This window comes from Lepisma saccharinum, chromosome 23, assembly GCF_977018435.1.
Source record: "Lepisma saccharinum chromosome 23, izLepSacc3.1, whole genome shotgun sequence".
NCBI lineage: Eukaryota > Metazoa > Arthropoda > Insecta > Zygentoma > Lepismatidae > Lepisma > Lepisma saccharinum.
Genome location: NC_139251.1, coordinates 44,843,631 through 44,870,638, shown reverse-complemented (window position 1 = coordinate 44,870,638; position 27,008 = coordinate 44,843,631). Strand labels below are relative to the sequence as shown.

At 37.4% G+C, this 27,008-nt stretch overlaps 1 protein-coding gene across 3 annotated transcripts in view; it reads right to left on the bottom strand.

The window, feature by feature from the left end:
• The window catches only part of LOC146005264 (uncharacterized), a 374,131-nt gene that overhangs the window by 92,354 nt on the left and 254,769 nt on the right, over window positions 1–27,008 (bottom strand). For all 3 annotated transcript variants that reach the window (XM_083144366.1, XM_083144364.1, XM_083144365.1), the window contains exon 3: window positions 1,383–1,518. In XM_083144366.1, the coding sequence (XP_083000492.1) occupies window positions 1,383–1,464 (82 nt within the window). In that variant the 5' untranslated portion in view covers window positions 1,465–1,518. The remainder of the gene's footprint in view (window positions 1–1,382; window positions 1,519–27,008) is intronic.

Genomic DNA, 27,008 nt, shown 5'->3' with positions numbered 1-27,008 from the left:
GCTGATAGCCTTAGGCTACATCAGAGAAATGTGAATCAATCCGTTTTTGTCAATATGGTTTGTTTCCTCGTATATTATTATTATTATTATTTTAATACTAATAATAATATTATTAAAACATTTAATCTGCATCTTATCCTAAAGTATGGGGATTTGTTTCTCAAGTCTTGCACTAAATTTGAAAACTTTACAAAAAATCAGCGCACTGTTAGTTTTTTAGATATCAGATAATTCTGTGTTTGAACTTTGTAAAAAAAAAGTCATAAAAATCACAACGTTTTCCTGATTAAAGATAGGTTGAAAAAACCTTCGTCACTGCATTTCTCGTGAACGTCTAGCCTGATTTCATATATCACATCACCTTCTTCCCATTTAAAAATTTTGAGTTTAATTCAATATGGCGGACACCAATATGGCGGACACCCGCTTGGAACATACCAATATCCTAGGCCTAACCTGTTTGTATCGTGACCAACTGTACCCAGCCTAACTCCTTTACATTTTATAGAGGATGTTAAGGGACTTTTGAATCACCCTGTATTGTGTATATCTTGTGCAAGTCCATTTAAAAGCTTGCACTTGTAATCATTCTTAAGAAGGGGGGTTATACCCCTTTTTTTTAAACTCGAATGTAAGGATTTTAGATCAGGTGATTTTCCTAGTTTATTCTGAAGGGTGCAAAATGGCCATAATTGACGACGCTCTCAAAAGATTTTAACTTATTTGTTCATTAATTCATTTTTATAGAAACAAAATGTCCAAATATTGTCCCAGAAATGCACCTTTTCCGTGTTCAATAATTATTAGGAAAAGTTCGCATTCTAACACAGAAATAATCATTTTTTATATCCGAAACATATTTGCATCAAATAAAAACGTCCAGGCGATGTTCCAGACATGTACACGGAAATATGTGTAAGTGGTAAATAAACGCCTGTAGCGTCCAGCACGCAAAGTTGCATATATTCCCAAAATATATCCAAAATGGATCTACAAACATTGACCTTCATATATATCATCTGGATACCTGGAACTTTCAGCATTCTAAGCATATGTTTGCTTGCTGTATGGGAAGATACAAGCTTTACACGAAGTGCATCTTTGTTAAACTAATAGTGATTGTACAGCATTCACTTTCAAGGACAACTGCTCTAAAGCGAACGGCACGAAATTAGACCAGTCAAGGTCATGCCATCTATCAACAGTGTTGCCAGTAAGCAACAATTTAAACTTTGGATAATAATTTCGAAAAAAAAAACCGAAAGAACATGTCGATGTATTTTCCAAAATGAATAAGGACGAGACAAGGGAAAGATGTGAAGGCGAGTGACCTTGACTGGTCTAATTTCGTGCCGTAATAAGAATACTGAATGATGACTCACCCGTGGGATAGATGACGATGGTAGGTCTCTTGTTCTGTGGACCCGTGGGCGGAGTAGGGGCTGGCTCTGCTTTGCTCCCCATTCCGAAGACGGATGTGACATCAGGACACCCACGACTCCATTCTGCAGTGGCTTTCTGCAAGTGGAAAATGGAGAAAGAGGAAACATTAGATTATAATAATGGCATCACGAGGACAAGATGAAGAAATCTGGGTAGAAAAACGAACGGTACTTGAAGGTCACTTGTTGTTTCAGTAGCACGGAATCTATTTCCTTTACCCTTTCCACCCCTATTTTACCATTAGACTCGTCCACTCAGCGCATGCGCACGAGCGTCGACGGTCATGAAAGCAGGTGGACTATAGGGTCGTAAAATATATAAAGTAATAATAATTAAAATGCATTAGAGGGAACGGAAGAATTCTCTGGGAGATATTTGTGTGAGCAAATGGATTATTTATGATGTGATTGTTATACGTATTATTTTAATGTTTTCTGCTCTTGTTGTTAATGGAGGTTGTAGTAATAATGATAATGGTAAGAATGCATTCACCAATTAAGGGCAGTTTCAAATAAATCAGGGTTGTTAAATAAATTCAATTCCGGTCCAGGAAAGAAAATCAGCAAGTGTAAATGGGTTGTGGACCGTAAAGAACCTTTCTATCTGTAAAGTATTTAAATTCCATCTGGCCCTGTTGCGGAACCTAATAGAACCCATCCGAATATCTCTCTCTATTATTTATAGAACAAACAATACATTATTTCCCAGGAAGAGTGATTTACTCTCTACTGAAAAATCACTGAGCAATGTACCTCCACTGAGGATCGAACCAGAATCCTCTTTATTACAAGACGAAAAAGAATTTATCATCGAAATTACAAAAATGTAAAATGTATATCATCAGATATTTCAATATGGTATGGAGGCTTCTTTGGGGTAAGTCCAAATATAAATCCTGAGCAAGAGATATTTTAGTAATCTTGTTGCCTATAAATCAGGAACTTGGATCCTCCATAAAAGTACAGACCGGGTTCGTTCCTCATAAATAAAAACTTGGCAAGTGATTTTCTGGATAGGAGAGGACTCCGGTGATGATGGATGAGAGGCTTGCAGGAGGTTACCATCGCGAAGAATGGATCCCAAGTTGGTTAAGTCGTCTTCGCTTTCTTGTGATGCTGACGCAATCTTTGTCCGTTGGAAGCTGAAAACTTCTTATCTGCGGAGAAGTAATAGGGCAACAAGAGGCATTTCGCAAGGAGCTGAATTTTCGCCTGTTTTTCTTGCTGACTGGGCTTTATGATTTCCAAAAGTTGGCGGAGAGAGCGAGGGGGGAAGAGGGAGATAGAGAGATAGAGAGACAGACAGACAGAGAGAGAGATGGATAGAGAGACAGAGAGAGACGAATAGAGAGATAGGTATAGAGGTATAAGAGAAAAAGATTGAGAGAGAGAGAGAGAGAAATTAAGAGAAAGGAGAGGAGATAGTAAGAGAGAGAAGAAAATATTGAGTAGCACATAAAGTGAAGGAGGGTGATACACATAGAGAGCCAGCCCGAGCCCGCGCCAGATAAATATAGTACTACGGGGTATCAAAAAGTAATGCCTCCTGCCATCCCAGCTCTTTAATAATGCATCAATCAAGATAAACTATACATCATAGTGAAGCCTGAAGCCTCTTCTACATATGCATACTGTTCCACATAATCACGGTTCAGTTCAATGCATGCACGCCAACGTTGAACCCAAGTGTCAAATCCATGTTGGCAAAACTCTGGACTTTGTTGTCTGCACCATGTCATCACTATCTGCGTTGATCTTGCAGACTTGAACTTTTTGGGACGTGGAGAACCACTATGGCGCCATTACATCGATTGCACTTGACTCTCTGGGTCTTACATATACGCCCATGTTTCATCTCCAGTGACCCAATCTTTGAAAAAACCGTTCTGATGTGCTTCAAACGCGGCCAGGAGATCTTGCGACACTTCCTCACGCCTAGTGCGCATGTCTGGGATCAGTTCTTTGGGAACCCACTCAGCACACACTTTGTGGTATCCTAAGTCACAGACTAAGCCCTGAGAAGACCCATAAGACACTCCTCGATTGTGATGCGCCGATCCTGACGAATCAATTCATCTGCCCGGCGTTTCTTGTCCTCCGTCACTGATGTTGATTGACGTCCGCTGCGTGGTTTATTTGCAATAGCCTTCGTTGAACCTCTTCACCCAACAGTGTCCACGTCCACTACAGTGTCCCCATAGACATTTGTTAACCTCCTATGAATTTATACAGGGGGACAACCCTCTTTTGCCAAGAACTCAATCACAGCTCTTTGTTTATGCCTCAAATCCATGGCTTCTTTCAGTCAATCTGAAATATATAGTACACAAGTGTTAGTGAAGGACTAATATATCACCATAACGTCTTTCAGTCAATCTGAAACAAATAGTACACAAGTGTTAGTGAAGGACTAATACGTATATCACATAGTAATAACACATCAACAACGCGTTACACATTACAAAATAATATACGAGGAGGCATTACTTTTTGGATCCTCCACTTACTTTGCGAGAGGTTTATTACGAGTTTAAAGGATACTGCTGCTTTCAATTAAGAAACTAATCTGATTTATCTTGAGTTCATGTAAAGAGTTTTGATGTACTTAAAATATCCCACATTACGGAAACCATATTCAAAACAAAATACTACTAGTGTTCAAATACGATTTCCATAAAAATAATTAATGTGTACTATTCGTTTAATTTTAGAGCGAAACTATAAAGTTAAAGTAAGGGGTTATCACCCTGTCAAGTTTACAATGTTTCGATAGCGAGAAAGCATTTTGTATTTTTGTTATTTAGCGTAGCTTCTCTGCCACTTTTGGCTGATCGCGGCGATGAGGATAAAATGGCACTCATTACCAGGCCGAGATTTGAAGCCGAAATCATTGTTGGTGCGATCACAGGTCGAACACTTAACGCGCTCGAACACGCGGTCGTCAGTTGTACTCATTCTGCCTCTCTTCTATATTGTGAGATGTGTTACTTTCATGTTTTTCGAGTCATGTGCTAACTCAGTGGATCTCAACCTTTTTCAGTCCGGGACCCACCTTGAAGGATATTACACTTCGTAGGACCCACAAGCATGGGCGCCGGCAGAATTACTTGTAGGGGTGTGCACCCAGTTTATAATCATATTTTTGCCAACATAGAGTATTTTAAGAAGCCATTTTTTTAGCCTTGCTTAAACAAATTACATATACTTCATTCTACAAAAGTAAATTTGTAATTTGAAAGACTAATTTACTCTAATGTAACTAAACACATGCTGAAATTGAGGGATGCCGGTAAAAAGTTGGTTGGTTGGTTCATTTGGTGTTTTAAGTCCACTTTATGCAAAGTAAGGCTAATCGGGACCTACAGTTTAAAGTGGAATCCGAACCACTATGTCCCTCAACCGGGTATCGACCCGCCACTTCTTGACTACAAGGCGACGACGTTGGATGCCGGTAAAAAGCAATGGAAGAGCGAATAACGGAAATGTAGAGTTTAGACTACTTGCAACGCGCGTTGAATTACAATTATTAAAACAATATATCTTAGTAAATTAATTGTAATAAGTGTTTAAGACACAGTAAATAAATTTTAGAGACCGACTTCGCGACCCACCAAACACCCCCTTAGGACGCAGCAGTCGCGCCCCAACCATAGGTTGAGAAACGATGTGTTAACTACAACTGTCTTTACGTGGTTAATAAACGCCTGTAACATATGCAACCCAGAATGCATTGAAGTTAATTGAGTTGCAGAACTATAAGGATCCAGCAGATACTGTTTTCCAGTTCAAGAACATGTCGAAAAAGAGTTGAAAGCATAGGATATAGAAGAGGAAAAATGAGTGTGAGGTAAGGGGAATATGTGTAACACTGTATTAGTAATCTACAAATTGAAGCAGAGCCATCAAGGCATAGAGGGGGTTGTGGAGGTATGGCCCCAGACATTCACATTCTCGACAATTTGTGGAGTGAAATGATCATCACCAAGCTCCGGCCCTCTTTGCCTTCAAGTGTTGCACCCAAGTACCTATTTATTAGAATCTGCGTGAACCCCAAAGCCGTTCCATGCATTGAAATTGTTGAAAAAATTCTCGGTGTGTAAGGGGTGGTCTGGAGGATACCAAAAAGTCAACCTTACTACCATGTAGTACACCCCAGTAACTGCGTTTGTGCAGGCCAACGATGTTCTGGCGCCTGAATCCTCCGTGCTAAGTACTCTTTTACAGTCTCAGCTTTTAGCGACGGTAGGGATATTTTAGTGTAGGTAAGGAATGTGACTCCATGTAATATTTGATAATTAAGAAGGCTTGTTTTATTTATTTAAGCCCTGTCTGTCATATCATTAAGGGCTTGTCACCATATTTTGGTAGGTTCAACAAGGCTTTTATAGTGCTAAGTGATCACTAGACCTCGGATGGTAAGGTTCTAAAAAGTGTGCTTTAGGATCCTAAAATAGATTCTAAAAATCTTAAAATAAGTTCTAAAAACCTTAAATTAGGCTCCAAAAATCCTTAAATAGATTGCAAAAAGACTTAATTTGGTACAAAATTCCTGAAAAATACTGATTACATACAATCCTTAAGAACAAAATTTCACTAGAACCGTAATAACCTAATATTAACTTTTTAAACAAATTTTCATCACTTTATAACATTTTCAAAATTATCTACAAATTATTCAAATACTGCAGTTGTGCTGTTAGAAAAACTTCCTCATTGATATGAAAAATGAATTACGTATGTATAATTTTCTGCACAATATCAGGGTGACTACTTACTTGGAATTCCTTGAATTCCGGGAACTACATGTAAATTATTGTCTCTGGAAATGATTCATGAATTTTGGCAAAACATGAAAAAAAGTACAAGCGGATGTTTTCTCTATTACAATTTTTTCTCCTTAGACGTGAAAAATTGCAACTTTTATTAATCTAAATCCCATTAAATTTAAACATGTTTTATAAATGCCCTGCGGAAAGTTTCTCTCAGTTTAGCTTTATTAATATATTTTTTTAGGAAGAAAAAGAAAGCTACATGGAAAATAAAACAAAATTTTCTCAATCCGTTTTTACTTGGTTAGTGTCTTTTGCAGAACAATCTATCTGACAGATGGAAGATTATTGCAAAATAATATATCTTGAAGTTGATTACGTAAATAATTTTTTGGTATATTAAAATCATACAAACCCTTTATACTGTTAGTATTTTTGTGTATGGAAGGGAGGGTGAGAGTCGGTAATACGTAAGGTTAGAATAGAGAAAACATATGCTTGTATCCTTGAATTTTTAGAAAGTTCGCCTTGAATACCAGAAATTATACTCGAATTTTATCATGGTCCTAGTGACCACCATGAATATTTTTACGTTATCCACACTCAAACTCCACCTTTTGTCTGTGAGGATCATTTCATGTGCTGAAAATTATCTTTCAAACAGAAACATAGTCAGTAGTGCACATTTGAATGCTGAAACATTCCTTCGCAAGGCGTGAATGCCACAAAAGGACGAAACTTATGCGAGAGTCAGCAAGGCCACACAAATGAGAAGTTTGCATTTTGGACTGTGCAGGCAGTAGAGACGAGTGGGTGCCAAACCTTAGAATGGGGAGGAGGGGGGACAAGAACTTTACTTTATCTTAGTAGGCAAGGCTTAGCATTAAGAGTCTCTAGTGTAGGGGTAAAAAGTAGGGGAGAACTGTTCCCTTTCGCCGCAACTGTCTGCAGATATAAAAATCCTGTAAAACCTAAAAAGATATAAAAACTTAAAAATAGGTATAATTTAGGCACATAAACCTAAAATAGGTTCTAAAAAGCAAAATAGGTTATTTTAGGCACTATAAAACTTCATCAGTTGTTTCGTTTTTTAATGCAACGCTGATATAACTTGTTATTTCTTATTTACCTGCAAAGGAAAAAATAGGTTAAATACCTAAAATTCCATGTCTAGTGATCACCAACATTTGAATTTCAATCACTCAACCACTATACTTTTTAAATAATAATAGTACATACAATTTATGAATTTTCTTCCTCTTCTTTCAATTTATTCTTGTTACGGGCGCTCCCGTGGATTGAAATAGTTACATACTTTACAGTTACTGGTTGCTCGGACTTAACATGGAAGTTAAGTCAAAGATTAGTCAGCGCCACATTAAATATTTAATTCCTCTTAAAAGATTAAAGGATAAGGGCACAGTTCTCCCATTTGGAAAAAGTCCACTGCTTTGCACCTCCGGAACACTTCGGCACGCTTCAAGCACCTTAGCCAACCCATCTCCAGGGGTAATTTTATCTCCACGATGGTAGACACACAAGAGAAGATTTTTTCATAGTTGACGCTGGGAGATAGATTTCTTTGCAATGCCTGAAGCATAAATGTGCAGAAAGTGCAAAAGGTTCAAATGATGTTCCTTTTCCGAGGCTCGCTTCTGACTAGTGAGAGGATGGTGATGTATCCAATAAATGCTTCCCGTTAAGCATCTTGATGCGAAACATTCAACAATATATTTTTCACATCATCTCGTCCACATAACTCGAACGTCTTGAATCATGATAACATTCGCTAGGTATATGGAATGGGTCTATTACGAATTGGGGTCTCCTCGCAGTGGTAGCGTCGTCGCCTTGTAATCAGGCGGTCCCGGTGGTCGATACCCGGTGGAGGCAGATAGTGGTTCCGATCCTACTTTAAACTGTAGGTCCAGTCCTGATTAGCCTTACTGTGCACAATGTGGACTTAAATCACCAAATCAATAAATAAATAAAATCCATTACGAATGTTTCGGTTGTTGCTCTCAAAAAATTCGTTTTTACGTAAGGATTGAAGACCTTACTAAACTAAATGTTTAAGCCTGTATGAATACCGCACAAAGTAAAGCTATCAGTTGAGCACTGCACCACGCCATGGGGACACGTAGGGGATTCTGAAACTCATGCCGCGCACATTCTCTCTCCCGATCACACTGGAGGTGTTTCAATCAGACCACGCTCCGGCCGCCTATACAGCAGAATTGTCCCCAAGTACCCATTATGCAGAGGATGTGTGAACTTAGAGCCGTATTATGTAGGGACATTGTTGAAAAAATTGTCATTTGAGATTACCCTCAATTTCCTTGAGAAACATTATTTATTCTCAAACAAATATCTGGGAATAAGATTTTAAAATTGTGGACCATAGTGGATGCAAATAAATGAGGAAGTTAATATGATGGAACTTTCCTTACTGAATTCATCAACAACAGATGGCAGCAGTACCAGATAAGTAAAAGGAAAGATGATCATAACATGAACACATCTGAGCCTTAACAAAAGCTGACCCCATTGAAAGCTGCAGTGCGAATTGCGTGCCGCATCAGCCTTTGAAGAGCTAACGTCTGACTAAATCTTAAAGTAAAACTTCCAAATTGACTTTTTTGCATTAAAATATTAATATTTGACAGGTTACATCAGTAATCATAGCTCTATCTTAATTGGATGAATGTCCTGGTAGAGGAACATCACAAATCTCACGATATTTCAAATGATGAGCATTCAGAAGCATACATCTTCTGAAGAAACAAAATTACCGAAGCGCTGAAATTCTTTTCGCTAAAGTCTTCCGTTGGCAACTCTTTCGTAGACGGATGAAAGATTACACAACAGCTCAATCCGAACTCATAAATTCTCCGAATGGAAAACGATCTGCAGAAAAAAAATAGAATCTATTTTTGGAGAACACGTTTCCGCTTTGGCTCCCCCCCCTCTTTCCGACCTTGTTTCTCCCGACGCCCGAAAGGATGCAAACAATTTGTTCTTGTTCGAGACGGGAGAGAACGGGATAAACGGAGCGTTCCAGGAGACGCGGCTGCCCATTTGTCCAGGAGGGAGTTGCAGGGATGCAACCGGTTCGCTTCCACGAATCATTCCCCCTCCTCCTTCCTTTCCTTCGCAGGCTTAGTTTGGTGAGAAGCGAATGCACGGAGAGTCGATAGGGAATGGCTGCAATATCATCTCCCTCAGTCGGCTCTCTTCCCGTTTACAGTTTCATAGCTGTCGTCCGCTGAAAAAGTAGACACAGCACCTATTGGAATGCTCAAGAAATACAGTCTTTCGTCTTGAAGGTCAACGATTGCAAATTACACTGTAATGCTTCAGCATCCAAGGTCATGTCTATGCAGAGCACCAAAACTGTTACGTCCTTCTACATTGGGCAACATGTAAAGGTTTAAAGACATTTGTATAAATGTAAAGTCATCCTAGTTGAAATTTTATCTGGGAATAGTTTGATGACGTGATTCTAGCAAGCATGGTAAGTTTGAATCTGGAAATTATCTTATGACGTTGTGCTCGCAGTTCAAAATACAATGTGTTCACCTCCATGTAACCGAACAGAGGAAGTCTCTTTAGTAATATTTTTCTCGTTTGACAGAATTAATTTATCATTCTTATCTGTTGTATATTCAAATATTTTAGTGCATTTCTTAGAAAGATTATGTAATTATTACACCCCGGTTTCTTATGTAATATCAAAGTACAAAACATGTAAATAAATATGTAACAATAATTGATAAAATATGTACCTAAATATGTATTATCAAAGGATATGTAGCTAAATATGCAGTATCAAATAATATGTAACATTGAAAATAATCGAGCATCCAAGCAATTTCAAGAACTCTCCTAGATATTTATTTTATTTGAACATATTCAATATAATTTTAAGGATATAAGTTGTTCAAATTGCAATTTGTATAAATTTATAAACCCAAAAAAGCACAGTAACGTGTACATATTTAAGAAACAAATTTTGTCAACTATTAACTACTTTTCTTGTCCACCGATACCAAGTTTCTAGGTGCTTTGCATAAAACTAAAATCGAAAAACGAAAATATGTAACGCCAGCATCTTTCGATGAATAACAGTTCCCGTTTTTATTTTCGTCTTCAGCCTGTCTTTCAACTTGTCAGTCAATTCTAGGTGACCGTATGCACTATGCATGTCATTGATTAGAAAATATGACATCGCATGAGCTACACATTTTATTCATGTTTCAGAGATCGAAAATATAGGAAAAAGAAGCAAGATAGGAAAAACTCTCCGAAATATGTTATTTTATGTAAAGTAATATTCTGCCAAATTTGTAAAATTATGTAACATAAAATTCTTGCAACATCATGTCAGTTATATAATTCACTGACATTTTCCTATTCAAGGTATGAATCTAGAAACGAATAGAATATGTAATTATAATTACATACAAATTTGGACTCTATTAATTATGATAAAATCAAAGAATAGGAAACATAAGTAGCAAGGCAAGGAATGCAGTAGTTAAAATATATCAACAAGGCTGTTAATATTACTTCACATTTCATACCTACACCGTCTTTTCCCTTGTACCGATTTGTTTTCACTGTTAGCTTGAAGGATAACATATACGTCTGTAAAACCGGGATGCTATTGAATATGGGGACAGAATGTCGCAGACGGGAGAGTAATCGACATTCCCCAGAGATGAAGGAGGAATCTGCAAAGGAAATGTTCCCTCGAGCGAAATCAATCAAAGACCGATAAGGAAAAATGATGCCGAGGTGCTTCGAATATTCCTCCCCCTGTTTCTCTTTCGGATAAATCTTTGCATCAGTCCCCTGAGGGAGAAGCTGGGAGAGATGGCGTCTTGATTGTTCCCAAATCCCGTCACGAGATGAAGGCTGATATTCGCTGGGAGAGCAGGTGGGAATCAGTTGCTAGGACGCCGTGTACGTACAATAAAAACGTTATTTGGTAACGTTGTCGCCTTGTAATCAAGAGGTCTCGTTTTCGATTTCCTATGAAAGCACACTGTACAGTGGTTTGATCCCACTTTCAATTATATTTCCAGTGCCGATTGGCCTATCTGAGCATGCAGTGAAGTTAAATCAAAATTGTGACTATTTATTCGATCGCACCTCATTTCGCCTAATTCCGTTTCGCCTAAACCAGTTGGTAGGCAAATATTGCAAGCAAGGAAAATTTTGAGGGTGATCGACTTAAACACCTAAAATTTCGAAACATGTGCTGATGCTAACTACTAGGGAAAGGATTTTAAGGTGCAAAATTATGGTCGGTAAAGGGGAAAAAAGGTTTTGGAAATGTTTTAAAAAAAGGTGCTGACATAATGCCTTTATTCGATGCTCTCTTTTTCTGCGCCTTCTGTATATAATGCGCGCGGACCGCGTAGAGAACTGTGGTTATATAATGGGCGCGGACCGCAGAGAGAACTGTGGTTATATAATGCGCGCGGACCGCGTAGAGAACTGTGGTTATATAATGAGCGCGGACCGCAGAGAGAACAGTCGTTCTGCCGAATAGGTTTCGTTGAAGTTTGTGTTTTCTTTCGCGGGTTTTGCTACAATATATTGGGAACTGTTTTGGATTGCAATTATTATATTATACCATTTTATAGCTCTCGTTCCGTTCTACAAAATGAGACTATATGATTTTATGTAGCTGCTCAAGAAGAGTGAAAATTTTATTTTTCTGTCTAATTTTTTAACAAAACATGAAAGAAAATGAAGGGATAAAGTGTTGAAGCATCAAACAGGGGGTAAAAAGGGAATAAATGTGCTAAACTCACGAAAAGGTGCAAGAAGGTGCAACAAAGTGTGTTCATTTTACTTGATTTCATGTCCTAAGATACATATCTCAAACGATCGGTATGGAAACAGCTATTTACGATTTATTTATTTACCAGAGAATTCCAAATACAGTTTTGGCCATTTTACATTGAAATGTGTAACAATGGAAATAACAAAAAATAACAATGGAAGTAACAATAAAGAATAATAACATAAACTAAAATACCTACATATGAGATAAAGTTGATTACATGTTGTTACACAGTAGCTTTCTAAAACGTGACTGGTTTTCAAAAATATCAACTTGGTTTGGTAGAGTGTTGTATTGGCCGGGTAGTCTGTGGAAGAGTAACGCTGTATTAGGCTTAATCTGGGTTTCTGATATGTGGAAAGCTGAGTGCTCCTTGTGGTGCGGGACGGTACTGATTTCTTGAAGAAGGCGATCACTTCTTATGTTCCCATTGGTTATTTTATGGAAGAAAATATCGTCTGCAAGTTTGTGTCTATCGTGAGGGGTATGCATATTAAGCATTTTCAGAAGGATGGACTTTTGTAAATGTTTTGTGGATGGAATTCGGTGTCGAACAATGGCCAGGAAGAAATTTAGAACAGAATTTAGTCTATCTAGTTTTGAGGGGCATGCCATAGACCAGATCGGAGAACAGTATTCAAGTTTTGGTGAAACGAAAGATTTGTAAAAAAGTGCCGAGAGCAGACAGGTTGTTTTTTTCAGTAAAACGATAGAGGAGACCCAGCATACGCATGGAACCCTTAGTGACTGCGGAGATGTGGTCAGAAAAGGAGAGTTTCTAATCAAATATGACGTCTAAGTCCTTCTGTGCGGCAACCCTTTGAACGCAATTGTTTTCTATGAAATATTGCGTATTAAATGTATTTTTCTTTAAGGAGAAGGTCATGGTGGTACATTTCTGAGGATTAAGTTTCAGGTTTCATATTTCACACCACTTTATTAGGGAATCTAAGTTCTTTTGCAACAGTGCCATGTCATTTAAATTTGATATTTTACTGTATGGTATTTTCCAATCATCGGCGAACAAAAGAAGGTTTTTACAAGAGTCAGAAAGATATTCTGGAAGATCATCAAGGTAGAGGATGAAGAGAAGAGATCCAAGAACAGTGCCTTGGGGAACACCAGAAGATACACCTCGATATGAAGAAGAGGTTCCGGAAAGTACAACCTTTTGTTTTCTGTTTCGAAGGTAGTGTTTAAGCAGAAAGACAAATTTCCCATGAATATTAAAACGATGAGATAATTTATGTAGGAGGTAGTTGTGGTTTATAGAGCCGAAGGCTTTGGAGAAATCAAGATATATATATATATTACATCCAGTTGAGAGTTTTCAGATATACAGTTGTAGCGTAAGATAACACGATGCTCGGGCCTCCCCTATGGCGCAGTGGTAGCGTCGTCGCCTTGTAATCAAGGGGTCCCGGGTTCGATACCTGGTGAAGGCACAAGTGGTTCGGATCCCACTTTAAACTGTAGGTCCAGTCCCGATTAGCCTTACTGTGCATAAAGTGGACTTAAAACACCTACTAAATCAATAACACGATGCTCAAGTTAGTTAAGAAGGGGCTACCTGGTATGAAGCCGTGCTGTGCTGTGTTGTGTTTACATGGAGAGGTGCATTTGTAAAATCGGTCCTTTATTTTTTTCACAGGCGATAGAATGTGCTTATAACAGGGAAATGGTTCTATAAGAAGCATTTTTGCACCTTAAAATCCGTTCCCTACTAATTTCGAACAGTCACATGAGCTAAATAGTCAGGTCTAAAAAGGAGCACTGTCACACACCGTGGATGGGAATGTGTCGTGCTTAATGTAAGATAAAAGAAAGTATAGTCAATGCATTAATATACACCTAACGTAACCTAACCTAATCTGTCATTTTACTATTGAAGTTTTAAAAAGATTTGAAGATCAGGGCATTCATTTAACACTCATTCACAGTGGCTATACCGATCAGCTGTGTGACAAAAGGAGAGCTGAGGACGAATTGACAAAACAGCACGTATCTCCCTATTGAGAGGCCGTTAATTTCTCTCATTTGAAAAAGTTCCCTTTCAGCCAGTTTAGGCGAAATGAGATTTGGCGAAGGGGGATATCCCGCTTTGCCTAAAATGACGGCCAGATCATAAATCACATTATATTGGGCTGATAAGCAATTAGGCGAAACGAGACTACACGATTTATTCATATGAAGATGCAGTGCGATATTTACTCGCGTTGGCGGCGAGGATTTTGAGTTACTATTTATCCAAGTTGGTCCGAAATGACTTTTTCATGAGGAGGAGCGCTGCTATATATTTCTGCTGCGGAGGGGCCTTCCGGAAGTATTAATTCCATCAGAGGATGCCCAGGTAGTATTTAAGCTCGCAAAGGTCTGCTCCTGTAGCAGTTGTTATTGTGGTGCGGTACTTCGGTATTCTTGTGGAGGGTACTGCGGTATGCTGATTCTTGAGGACTCTTGCTTTAGTAGCATTAATTCTTGAGGACTCTTGCTTTAGTAGTATTAATTCTTGCGAACTCTTGCTTTGGTAGCATTAATTCTTGCAAACTCTTGCTTTGGTAGTATTAATTATTGCGAACTCTTGCTTTGGTAGTATTAATTCTTGCGAACTCTTGCTTTGGTAGTATTAATTCTTGCGAACTCTTGCTTTGGTAGTATTAATTCTTGCGGACTCTTGCTTTGGTAGTATTAATTCTTGCGAACTCTTGCTTTGGTAGTATTAATTCTTGCGAACTCTTGCTTTGGTAGTATTAATTCTTGCGAACTCTTGCTTTGGTAGTATTAATTCTTGCGAACTCTTGCTTTGGTAGTATTAATTCTTTCGAACTCTTGCTTTGGTAGTATTAATTCTTGCGAACTCTTGCTTTGGTAGTATCAATTCTTACGGACTCTTGCTTTGGTAGTATTAATTCTTGCGAACTCTTGCTTTGGTAGTATTAATTCTTGCGAACTCTTGCTTTGGTAGTATTAATTCTTGCGAACTCTTGCTTTGGTAGTATTAATTCTTGCGAACTCTTGCTTTGGTAGTATCAATTCTTACGGACTCTTGCTTTGGTAGTATTAATTCTTGCGAAGTCTTGCTTTGGTAGTATTAATTCTTGCGAACTCTTGCTTTGGTAGTATTAATTCTTGCGGACTCTTGCTTTGGTAGTATTAATTCTTGCGGACTCTTGCTTTGGTAGTATTAATTCTTGCGAACTCTTGCTTTGGTAGTATTAATTCTTGCGGACTCTTGCCTTGGTAGTATTAATTATTGCGAACTCTTGCTTTGGTAGTATTAATTCTTGCGAACTCCTATTCAGAACATTATAAGTTCAAATCCTGGCTACCAAGGTTTAGCTTCAGGTGAATGTTGGGGTGGTACCTTTAATAGAACACCATAAACGCTTTCTACAATTAAATTGTTACTTTCATTCCGTTGTGTTCACACTTTCTCGCTGTTGTTTACAAATAAGGGAATATCTCTAGGTTCTTCCAAATAACAAAAATTGTTGTTCCCACCAGCTTTACGTAGTTTAAGCAAATTCGGACTGTACGCCATACTTTACTATCAACCAAAATATGAATACACACTCCTCACAAAAAGTTTGGAATATTGTTACGTGAGACAGTAGGTGATAGACACAGCCTTGGAATGCAACTACACATGGTAACTGTCTGGTTTACGTTCTTGTCTACTCGCCGACGTATGCCATCGTGTCTATCACCTATTGTCTAATATAACAATGTTACAAACTTTTTGTGAGGAGTGTACATGCTGCAAAGTAAGGGGGACACGTTTCGAAAGTCGGATTGATTTTTCGTCTCTCGCCTTCTCTTACCAGTTCATTACACAGTCTCGTTGTTTTGTTTAGTCCAGAGCGAAAAAGAGAGAGAGAGAGAGAGAGAGAGAGAGAGAGAGAGAGAAGAGAGAGAGAGATTGAAAGGCAAACTCAAATAAATTAAATAGAAGCGCAAAAACAGACGAGACATGTACAAGCACACTTTGGGAACGAACAATTTGACGTCATCTCAATATGGTATTGTTGTGGATATCTCTACGCTTGGTTGTCCCCTGAAATGCTACTGGGACGAGACTCTACATGTAAAATGCGTTGCGTCGATGCATATTATATCACTGTTAATCCATCGAGGATTGTTCGCAGTCAAATAACGCAAGACCAATTTAAATGCACGATTTATGGCTTTGTTTTTAGATAGAAGAAAAAGCTCGCTCGTGTAGATTATTCGTCCTGCTTTTCTGGATTTGAACAGCTAGTTGGCGTTGCTGCTCGAAGAATGAAAGCGGGAAAATCTCCACTTCTCTCTCATTCTTTACTTCCTAATCTTTCGCCTTCTCCCTTTCACCCTTTTTCTTTCTCTCTATGTCCATCTCTCTCTTCTTTCTTACTTTCCATCAGTCTTTTCTCTCTCAAACTCTCTACTTCTCATTTCCTTATCTTTCTTTAACTCGTATTTTGTCCATTCTTTATTTCCCCCTCTTCTTCTCTCTATTTCTATCTTTCTCTTCTCATCCTCTTGTTCCTCTCTTTCGCTCTCTCAAAATATGTATCCATCTCACTTCATATCTCTTCTCTCTCACTTTATCTTTCACTCAATCTCTCTTTCTCTCTCTTCCCCATACTCATACCTTTCACTTCTCTATCTTTCTCGCCGGACCCTGTGGCCGAGTGGTTAGCACATCGCGCTGCGAAGCCAAGGGTCCCGGGTTCCAATCCCGCTCGGGCTTGGTTGTTTGTGAATGTCCATTCATCAATTTCATCATTTCATCACATATCCCCATCTTCGCAAATTAGCCAAGATGCACAAAACGCGAAGTAAAATAAACTAAATCAATCAATCAATCTAGCTTTCAGAAGAAGATGCTGTAACGAACGTTTGTTTGTGTTCCGAAAATTTGTTTAATTTACTCAGTTTTTGTGGCTATACTGGATATTCCTGTTATAAAATAAATGCAGTAAGTACTGTAGATTATATACATACATAAATCTATCGAAACTAGTAATGTAAAGTGATATATTTAATCATTTTTCGTCGTTCACTAACTAACTAACTAACTCTCTAGCCTTCTTAAACCCGAAGGTTCATGGCTGCAGCAACACAGGCCTTCCATCTGTCCCTATCTTGAGCAAGATCTATATACTCTTTCCCATCCCTACCGATTTCCTTTAGGTCCATCTCAACGTTGTCCCTCCATCTTCGTCTTGGCCTTCCTACAGGTGTCTTACCATCTGGTTTCCCAACAAGAATCCTGTAAACTCCTCTTTCCTCTCCCATTCGTGCCACATGGCCTGCCCACCTAAGTCTTCTTGATTTAATTATTCTAATAATATCTGGACATGAGTACAAATTATGTAGTTCTAAATTATGTAACCTTCTCCACTCACCTGTCTCCTCATCCCTTTTAGGTCCAAAGATTTTCCTAAGGATCTTATTTTCAAATACTCTCAATTTATGTTCCTCTTTCAATGTAAGGGACCAAGTTTCACACCCATATAATACTACAGGCAAAATTACTGTTTTGTATATTTTAACTTTTAGTTTCTTAGATATTAAACGAGAACATAAAAGTTTATGAAGAGAGAAGTAACATGCATTTCCTGAATTGAGCCTACTTTTTATTTCCTCTTTAATATAATTTTCATTTGTTAATATTACTCCTAAGTATTTGAATTTGGAAACTGGTTCAAACGAGTTGTTATCAATAATTAGATTTTGATTATTACCTAACACTTGGTTTCGCCCTGTAAGCATATATTTAGTTTTCTCTTTGTTAACTTCCAAACCTATCTCTTTAGCAGTTTTGAAAAATATTTTAGCATTATTCTTAATTGTATTCACATCATCCCCCAGTAAGTCTACATCATCTGCATATGCTAACAACTGAGTCACACCATTTAATTTTAGTCCTTCTTTAGTTTCTCTTACCTTCCTTACAGCATATTCTAAGGCAAAATTAAAGAGCAATGGAGATAATGCATCTCCTTGTTTTAACCCATCATGAATTGTAAATTTGTCAGACACATTATTACCCACACGAATTTTACTTTCTGTTTCACTGGTGCATATTTTTATCATACTAACAAGCTTCTTAGGTATTCCAAACTCTACTAATATATTATATAATTTATCTCTTTTGACCGAATCATATGCTTTTTTGAAATCAATGAATAGCTGATGGACATTTTGATTATATTCCCACTTTTTTTCAAGTGTCTGTCTGATGTGAAAAATTTGATCTGTAGTTGATCTGTTACGTTTAAATCCACATTGATAATCACCTATAATTTCATTAGCATATGGGGTTAGTCTTGTTAAAAGAATGTTAGACAATATTTTGTATGTTGTTGAGAGTAGAGAAATTCCACGGTAATTACTGCAGTTCATTTTATCACCTTTTTTAAACACAGGAACAATTATGGATTCTTTCCACTGTTGAGGGATTTCTTCTTTATTCCATATTAAACAAATTAATTTATGAATTTGACATATTAATGAATTTCCACCATATTTAATTAACTCAGCTGGTATTAAATCAATGCCAGGTGCTTTGTTATTCTTTAGCCTTTTAATAGCATCTTTAACTTCAGTCAAGTTAGGTTCTGGAACTAAAGGTTCTGCTGTGTGTACTTCATTTACTTCTGATTTATCTCCTACATGGACATTTAAAAGGTCATTAAAGTAGTTCTTCCATCTATTTAGAATATCGCTTGGGTCAGCTAGAAAATCACCGTCTTTATCTTTTATCAAGTTTACTTTAGGTTGCCACCCCTTTCTAAATTCATTTACACCTTTATATAAATCTCTGATATTTTTATTTTTGCTGTTTGTTTCAATTTCGTTAATTTTCGTCGTTCAATACAATGTAAACAAAGAACAGCAATTTCAACGGCAAGTGTAGTCACACAGTTTATACAGCACGATTGGAGCATAATCGTTCGGCATGATTGCGTATGCGGTGTGTTTGAAACCTGTTTCGAGGCAACAAGTTTTATCAAAAATACAGTGTAGCGACTGTGTTAGTTGGTTTCATACGAAATGTGTTCAGCTGAAAGACGCAGATGTGGAATTTATAAATTCTACGAAACAACTATGGCGCTGTAAAAACTGTGTAAAGGATAGACGCAGTGGTATATCTCTTGAAAGTGTTTCGGATCCAAGCGAAATGAGTCAGCCGTCTATGATGGATGTATACAAACTATTGCAAACGCTATCATAAGAAGTGGAGGAACTGAGGAAGCAAAATAAAGAGACAGAGTGGGAATTGAGCAAATCGTGTGCTCATCAAAAACTGGATGAAAATGTTGATTTAATAAAGAAGCAATCCGAGACCATCGCCACATGTCTTGGACAGGTAGAACGGCTGCAAGAGTAGAACACTCAACTCATGAAACAACTTCAGGAGACGCAGTTGCAGCTTGATGAACTTGAACAATACGGGAGAAGAAATACAGTGGAAATTTTCGGCATTCCCGAAAACCCAAATGAAGATCCTTATGAAATTGTGAAAAATGTAGGACGGGCTATAGATATGTAAGTGGAAAATGAAATGATAGACACTTGCCATAGGTTAAGGAAACTTCCCGATCAGAAATCAGCAGGTATTATTGTCAAGTTTGTAAGACGGGCAGATAAAGAAAAAATTGTACAAAAACGAAAGGTTAAAAGGAATCTTAATTGTACCCACGTAGGATTTTCTGGTAACGACAGTGTATATATTAACGAGAGCCTAACACCTCTTCGAAAGACCATATATGGTCAAGCAAGAAAAATAAAACGAGAGAAAAATTATGCATTCTTGTGGGTTGACAGTTTAGGTACGATTAAACTAAGAAAAAGAGAAGGCGACTGGAATGTTTTTGTTTTAAAGACAATTGAAGATGTTACTAAATTGGCATGATTCTAAATGGCTTCCCCAAATGACTTTTCCATTTACTATCAAAATGTTAGAGGTCTAAATACAAAAACACAAGAGCTATATGTAAATAATACTGTGAATAGTTAGGATATAATTGTTATTACTGAAACTTGGTTAAATAGTGGTGTATACAGTAGTTAATGTGTTCCGACATGACAAGTTAGAAAATAAGATAGGAGGCGGCGTATTAATTGCTATTAAGCATAATATAAGATCTGATAATATTATTCTAGACAATAATAGAGACATTTTATGTGTAAAAGTAAACTTAAATAAAATAATATATTATGTAATTGCTGTATACTTCACTCCTTCTTCAACTCTCAATGATTATATATCGTTCTGTGATCTGTTTGAAGACTACGAAGAATTGCAAAACATTAACATTATTGTAATTGGTGATTTTAATCTGCCGAAAATTGTAGATTCCAACTATAACCTGCAAACAGGTGAAACTTGTTACAGAAGTTTGGACAATTTCTTGAATCTATATAACTTACATTCTATTAAAAATATTAAAAATCACAATACTAGAACCCTAGATTTAATTCTAACAAATGTACATAACAATATCATCGTAAATAGGTAAGAGATACCTCTTCCCAAGGAAGATCTTCACCATCCGGCTTTAATATTAAATGTGCATTTCAAAATATCAACAAATGTGTTGAAACCAAATCCAGTCGAAATATTAGATTTTAAGAGGGCAAACTTTTTAACATTATACGAAATGTTACGAGACATAAACTGGGCTCCCATTAGTAGCATGGGTGAAGTGGAAGAGACTGTAAACTATTTTTATGAAAATGTGAACTCTGTATTTCGTAACACTGTACCAAAGAAGAAGGTCCACAGAAAATACAAATACCCTCAATGGTTTACTGGAGAAATTATTAAAACTTTAAAACTTAAGGAATATCATAGAAAACGCATGAAATACGCTGATGATAGTAAAACAAAATATAGAGAAACTCGCAAAAAGGCAAAGACAATTATAAATAAAGCATATCGTATGTACATTAAAGAAACCGAGGAAAACATTAACAATAATATAAAATCTTTTTGGAACTATGTACATAATAGGAAAGGCAGAAACGCGTATTCAAATCAAACTATGATACCTACATGACAGCAGAACTTTACAAACAAATCAAAGTATAGCTGACAGCTTTACTTCATACTTTCAATCTGTTTATGCTGAATACCCTAGCACATACGAAATTACCGATGAAGTTGAATTAAAGGTATCTAGTTCATTCACTAATAATGGGATCACTGACAAGGAATATTGGTATGCAGTAAAAAAATTAAAACCAAAAAATCCAGTGGACCAGATGGAACTCCTCCATATGTAATTAAAGCTTGAGCCGAAGTGCTTCAGAAACCATTATGTTTTATATATAATTTAATAATGAAGACACAACGTTTTCCCAAGATTTGGATATTAACAAAGTCTGCCCAATATTAAAATCAGGTGAAAGTACAAGAATTGAAAATTATAGACCAATTGCTGTAATATGTGCACCTCCCAATGTTGGAGCAAATTTTATATACACGAATATTTAAACATGTTAAAAAACTACATAAGCAATTGCCAACATGGGTTCTTTCCAGGTAGATCTATTGCAACAAATTTAACAAATTTTGTGCAAGATGTATATAATGCATTCTATTGTAGATCTGCTGTACACACAATCTATATTGACTGTGAAAAAGCTTTTGATAAAATCAACCATGATATTCTTCTGCATAAACTATCAGGCTTTGGTTTGACAAATAATATGTTGAATTTACTGAAATCATATCTTCAGGGTAGGAGACAATATGTAACTTACAAAGAATCAAAATCATGTGAATATACTGTAAACTCCGGTGTCCCACAAGGATCTTATCTAGGACCTCTCTTATTTATTTTATATGTAAACGATTTACCAACTTGTGTTAAGAACTCACAAATTATTTTGTATGCTGATGATATTAAATTGTACAAAGTAATTAATGGTCTAGACGATACAATAGATCTCAAAGAAGATATAGGGAAACTATATGAATGGAGCTGCTTAAATGACCCCACATTTAATACAAATAAATGCTACTTTATGCAATTAACGAATAAAAGAAATAATTTGAGGTGTATATATTCAATTTGTGGTAAATTACTTCCAGAGGTGAACCTAATGAAAGATCTTGGCGTTTTCATTGGTTCTGCTTTGACCTTCAAAGAACACATATCATATATGGTAAATAGGACCTACAGATGATTAGGTTTTGTTATAAGGAATTCTAGAGATTTTAAGAGTATACATTGTATTACAACTTATATAACAGCATAGTAAGAAGTAGACTAGAATACGCATCCATTATTTGGTCTCCAATGTATAGATCGTACGAAAATAGCATAGAAAGAATTCAGAAAAGGTTCCTAAGGTATCTGTTTTACAAAAAAATGATATGTCCCCACGACAAAATAACGTGAATTATAATAATCTGCTTGACATATTTGGGTTTAAGAGTCTTAGTAATAGGAGGAAAATATTAGAACAGTTGTACTTGCATAAAACAATTAAGGTGTCTTAGATAACAGCTCCTTTCTCGGTCAAATACAATTCAATATAAGAAAAAAATAATTTGCGCAATAGAAATATTCTAACTTGGAAAATTTAAAAAACCTCAGAAATATAAAAGGCCGCGGTGGCTCAGTCGGTAACACGTCTGACTACCATGCTAAAGGTCCCGGGTTCGATCCCCGGCCGGTTCAAATCCGGGAACTTTTCTAACGGTGGAAGCGGCCCCGGCGCCCACCCAGCGTCGAATAACATGGGTACCTGAGGGGAAACCCTGGGGGGTAAAGGCGGTCAGGGGTGTGATGCTGATCACATCACCCCCACTCACGACCGGATCAAGAAAGTGTGGGGCGTTACCCCCACACCCCCTATACGCCTTCATGGCGTGGTGCTATGCACAGGGGAGCACTTTACCTTTTTTTTATAAAAACTCACCAATAAATAGAATGTGTCACAGTTATAATATCCTTGTTGCAAACAACCAATGTGTAGATTTTTCACTTCCATTTGACAGATATTAAAAGGATAATAGATTCAGTGCTATAGAAAACGAAACTCTGGTAGAATATAGATTGTTTAATATAAATGTTACCATTTACAGTGTGCAATACTTATGAATTACTTATAAACCTCTTGCCTAAATGTATGCAGATAAGTGTGTATATATGTTCTCATGTGTTATATGTGTTGTGCGTGAATGAATATGTGTTTACATATTTCCATGTAATTTGTATTGTATTAACTAAACACAGTCTGCGCCTTCTGTAATTGGAGGTTCAATCCTCTGTAGAAGTGCAAAGCATAAATAAATAAATCTTTGTATTTTCTCTCGCTCCTCTCTCCCTCTCTCCTGTATCCCTTTCCTCTATCTTTCCATCTCTTTCTCATTTTCTGTTCTCTCAATATTTCCATTTATCACCTCATCTTCTCATTTCTATCTCTTTCCCTCACTCACTCCTTGCCCCTGTGGAGGAAACTGTAGGTCCAGTCCCGGTTAGCCTTTCTGTACATAAAATGGACTTAGCAACAAGCTCAAACAAACTCTCTCTTTCTTTCCTCTACCTCCCTTGAACTCCCCTACAGAATTACTGAGGACTCTGCTTCTTACTCTTGGGTTTAACTTTTCAAGATGCTGAGAGCGCGGGATCTTTGCCGGAAGAGGAAACATCCCTTCACAAGTTAAACCATCCCCATTCATTGAATTTACCCTCACCCTCCTGCGACACAAGTTGCAGTGGTGTTGAGGTGACGATGTAAACCAGCGTAAAGCAGTTAGGTGGTGTGGAAAAGTGTTCATCACCTCCGTCGATTCTGTACTTTAGAATTACACCACTCGTTTGTTGAAGCTGCGGTTACCGCGTTTTGTTTTATACAATTACCATGCCTTCTTTTCCCAACTATAAGTGATGATTCGCTGAAAATAAATAGAAGATTAATGATAAGAGCGATGCTCTGGCTGTTTTGCACCCGGAACCTTCGTGGGCAAGCCGATCCCTCAATGCACTCATCCACCGAGGAGGCACATTTGCAAGGTGATCAATTTGTCGTGATATTAGTAAGCACAGTTATTCTTCAGTACTTAATCTTCATAGGATATTATTCATAGTCTAATGCTAGTCTATTTTTCAAATTTACGAGGAAATACATAATTGTAAATACATTCTTATTGTAGAATCTTATACCCAGATCAGTTTCATGTATCTATCTCGATTGATTGATTGATTTAGTTTATTTTACTACGCTTTTCTAGAACTTTTTTCGACCTTAGCATTGGTGTTCTTTGTGAGTTCACCTACATGAATTTCATCATATAATCAGTCTCACTCATTTTCGCGACTAGCCGAAAGTGACAGAGAAGCGAAGTAAAATAAAGCCGATCAATGTACGACTCACTCATTTGAAGCGCACCTGGCCATTTTATCGACAACACCTCATTTAACAAGAAGAAATCGCATGCCACGTTTTCAATTTAAATAGTAAATAGGTGGAAAACATTATGGTATTTGTTTGGTGTCTGCCTTCTGCTTGCATCTGCGGGGACGTTCGAAGTGTCACCTGGCGGGGAAAATGGCAACTGTACTACTCGGCAACCTCTCGATTCGGATGCCCTCGACGAATAACGTATTCGGACACAGCTTCGTTACCTTAGCAAATCCAGAGACTTTATTAACTGGAGCAACTCTAACTTGCTAACACTTAATGATCGTTTGTAGGTTTTTCAATGACTTAAGACGTAACCTTTGCATGCAGATCCCTGCCGTCGGGCCAAGATTAATTTCTCGAATTCCTTCGGTTCCTTCCACTGTGTGTGACGTGGAAACTGAGAAGTCTTAGAGTTTTCGGATCACGTCTTCCTCTCGCTTGGGGAGACCCCAATTGCCCCTTTTGTCAACGTGGCGATCCGTCGTCCACTCCTCCAAAGAACTCGGAAATGGCTACTCCCTGGAGAGAAATGAACTGGGTATAGACGAAAATGGAGACCTCAAGGGGAGAATAATACTGAACACAACAGTCGCTGAAGATCAACTGTCAACAATCAGATAGAATTTGTTGCTCAATTTACATTCTTGAGGTATGGTTTCAGGGACAAAATATTAACCGGGCGGCCACTCTAGGACCATGATAAAATCCAAGTATAATTCCAGGTTTTCAAGGCGAACTTTGCAAACATTCAAGGGATGTTTTCTCTATATAAACCTTATGTATGACCACCTCTCACCACTCTCACACATACAAATAATATTAATAATGTAAAAGATCTGTGTGATTCCAATGTATACAAAAATTGTAATTCAATTAAACGGTGTTTTATATATATATATACGAGGATAAATAAAAAACTAAAGGCAATTTTGTGTTTTTGCAGGAATAAATAAAGACTGGGTGTGTCTGACGTCACCACGTGTAAACGGACACACGTATGGACGCAGCACTCCACGAATGCACCGTCGAGGAACAGAGCGCCGTAGTGTGCTTTCTGTGGTCAAAGGGAGTCAAACAGGCAGATATCCACCGTCGGCTGTTATCGCAGTATGGAGCAAGCACCATGATTCAACGATTACCACATCTTCGGCCTTTTGAAGTAGGCGCTGCGTGGTAGTCGGTTCAGGTCAGATGACGAGGTCCAGCACGCGGTGCAGACGTGGCTTCGTCACCAATCAAAAACCTTCTTCGCGGACGGGATACAGAAGCTGATTGCACGATATCAAAAGTGCATTGCCGTGCAGAGGGCATATGTGGAAAAGTGATATGTGTAGTTCTTCTTCTTGTGTGGAAATAAAGACGATATGCGAAAATTGTCTTTACTTTTTGATTTTCCCTCGTATATATACACATGGTATAAGATGCGGAGTTTACATTTTATTCTTTTTTACATACTCAGTCTCGAAATACATCAACAAACAAAAGCCACAAATGTTACGGGATATAGGGTAAAGGAGGGGAAGTTCGCCACCAAAATGCTTTTCATTTTTTTTCTTCTAAACGAATTGGGGGAGAACAAAATTTATACGATACAAAAAGTAGTTATTGTGGATTATGAGGAATATAACATAAATACTGTTTTACTTATACTTAAGACGTAATACTAAAAATACTAAAATGAGAAAAAGTGGCGAAATTCCCGCCACATGCTGGGAAATTCGCCATATAACTTATTTATCATTTTATCGTTAGTTTAAGTGTATGAAATACCAAGTTGTTGCCAATAACTCAGACAACAAAGTGTAAACGACCTACAAATGACAATACAAAATTGCTTAAAAAGATACAATACAAACATGTTTAAGAAACATAAGCCTAAATGTTCATATGCATTGTGAACAAGTTGCGTGTGAAAGATCGCATGTAAGAAGGGAAATTCGACACATTTTCTGTTACTCTGGCGAATTTACCAGCAAATGCATAGTTGAAAGAAAACAACTTATGTTTACTTGTACATGCACGCTTTCCAAAGCAAATCTTTTCACGACATTCTTACAGTTTCAGGTTACGATATCAATAATTAAAAGGAAGAAATATAATTCCTACCTGCCAAGAAATGATAATTTCCAACGTAGTATTGGAATTCGGCACCTTTCTTTGTCTTCTGTGTAGACGCAACTGCGCATTCCAAACTGTACTGCTTGCTTGCTAGTTCACTCACCACTCTGTAGTTTTAAGTGGAAACAAGGCACATGTTACTTGATTTTTTACAGGCATCAGTGAGTGTTTCCAACCTATAGTTTCTATCTACGATTACAAAAACCACAAGTACGGCGAAATTCCCAGCATGGCGAACATCCCTTCTTTTACCCTACTAATCTACGGAAAATTGATAATTGTAAATGAATTTCAAACTCAAATTTACTTAATCAACTTCAAGATATATTCCGTCTGTGAGATAGATTGTTCTACAAAGGACACTATCAAAGTAAACGGATCGAGAGAATTCTGTTTCATTTTCCACGCAGCTTTCTTGTC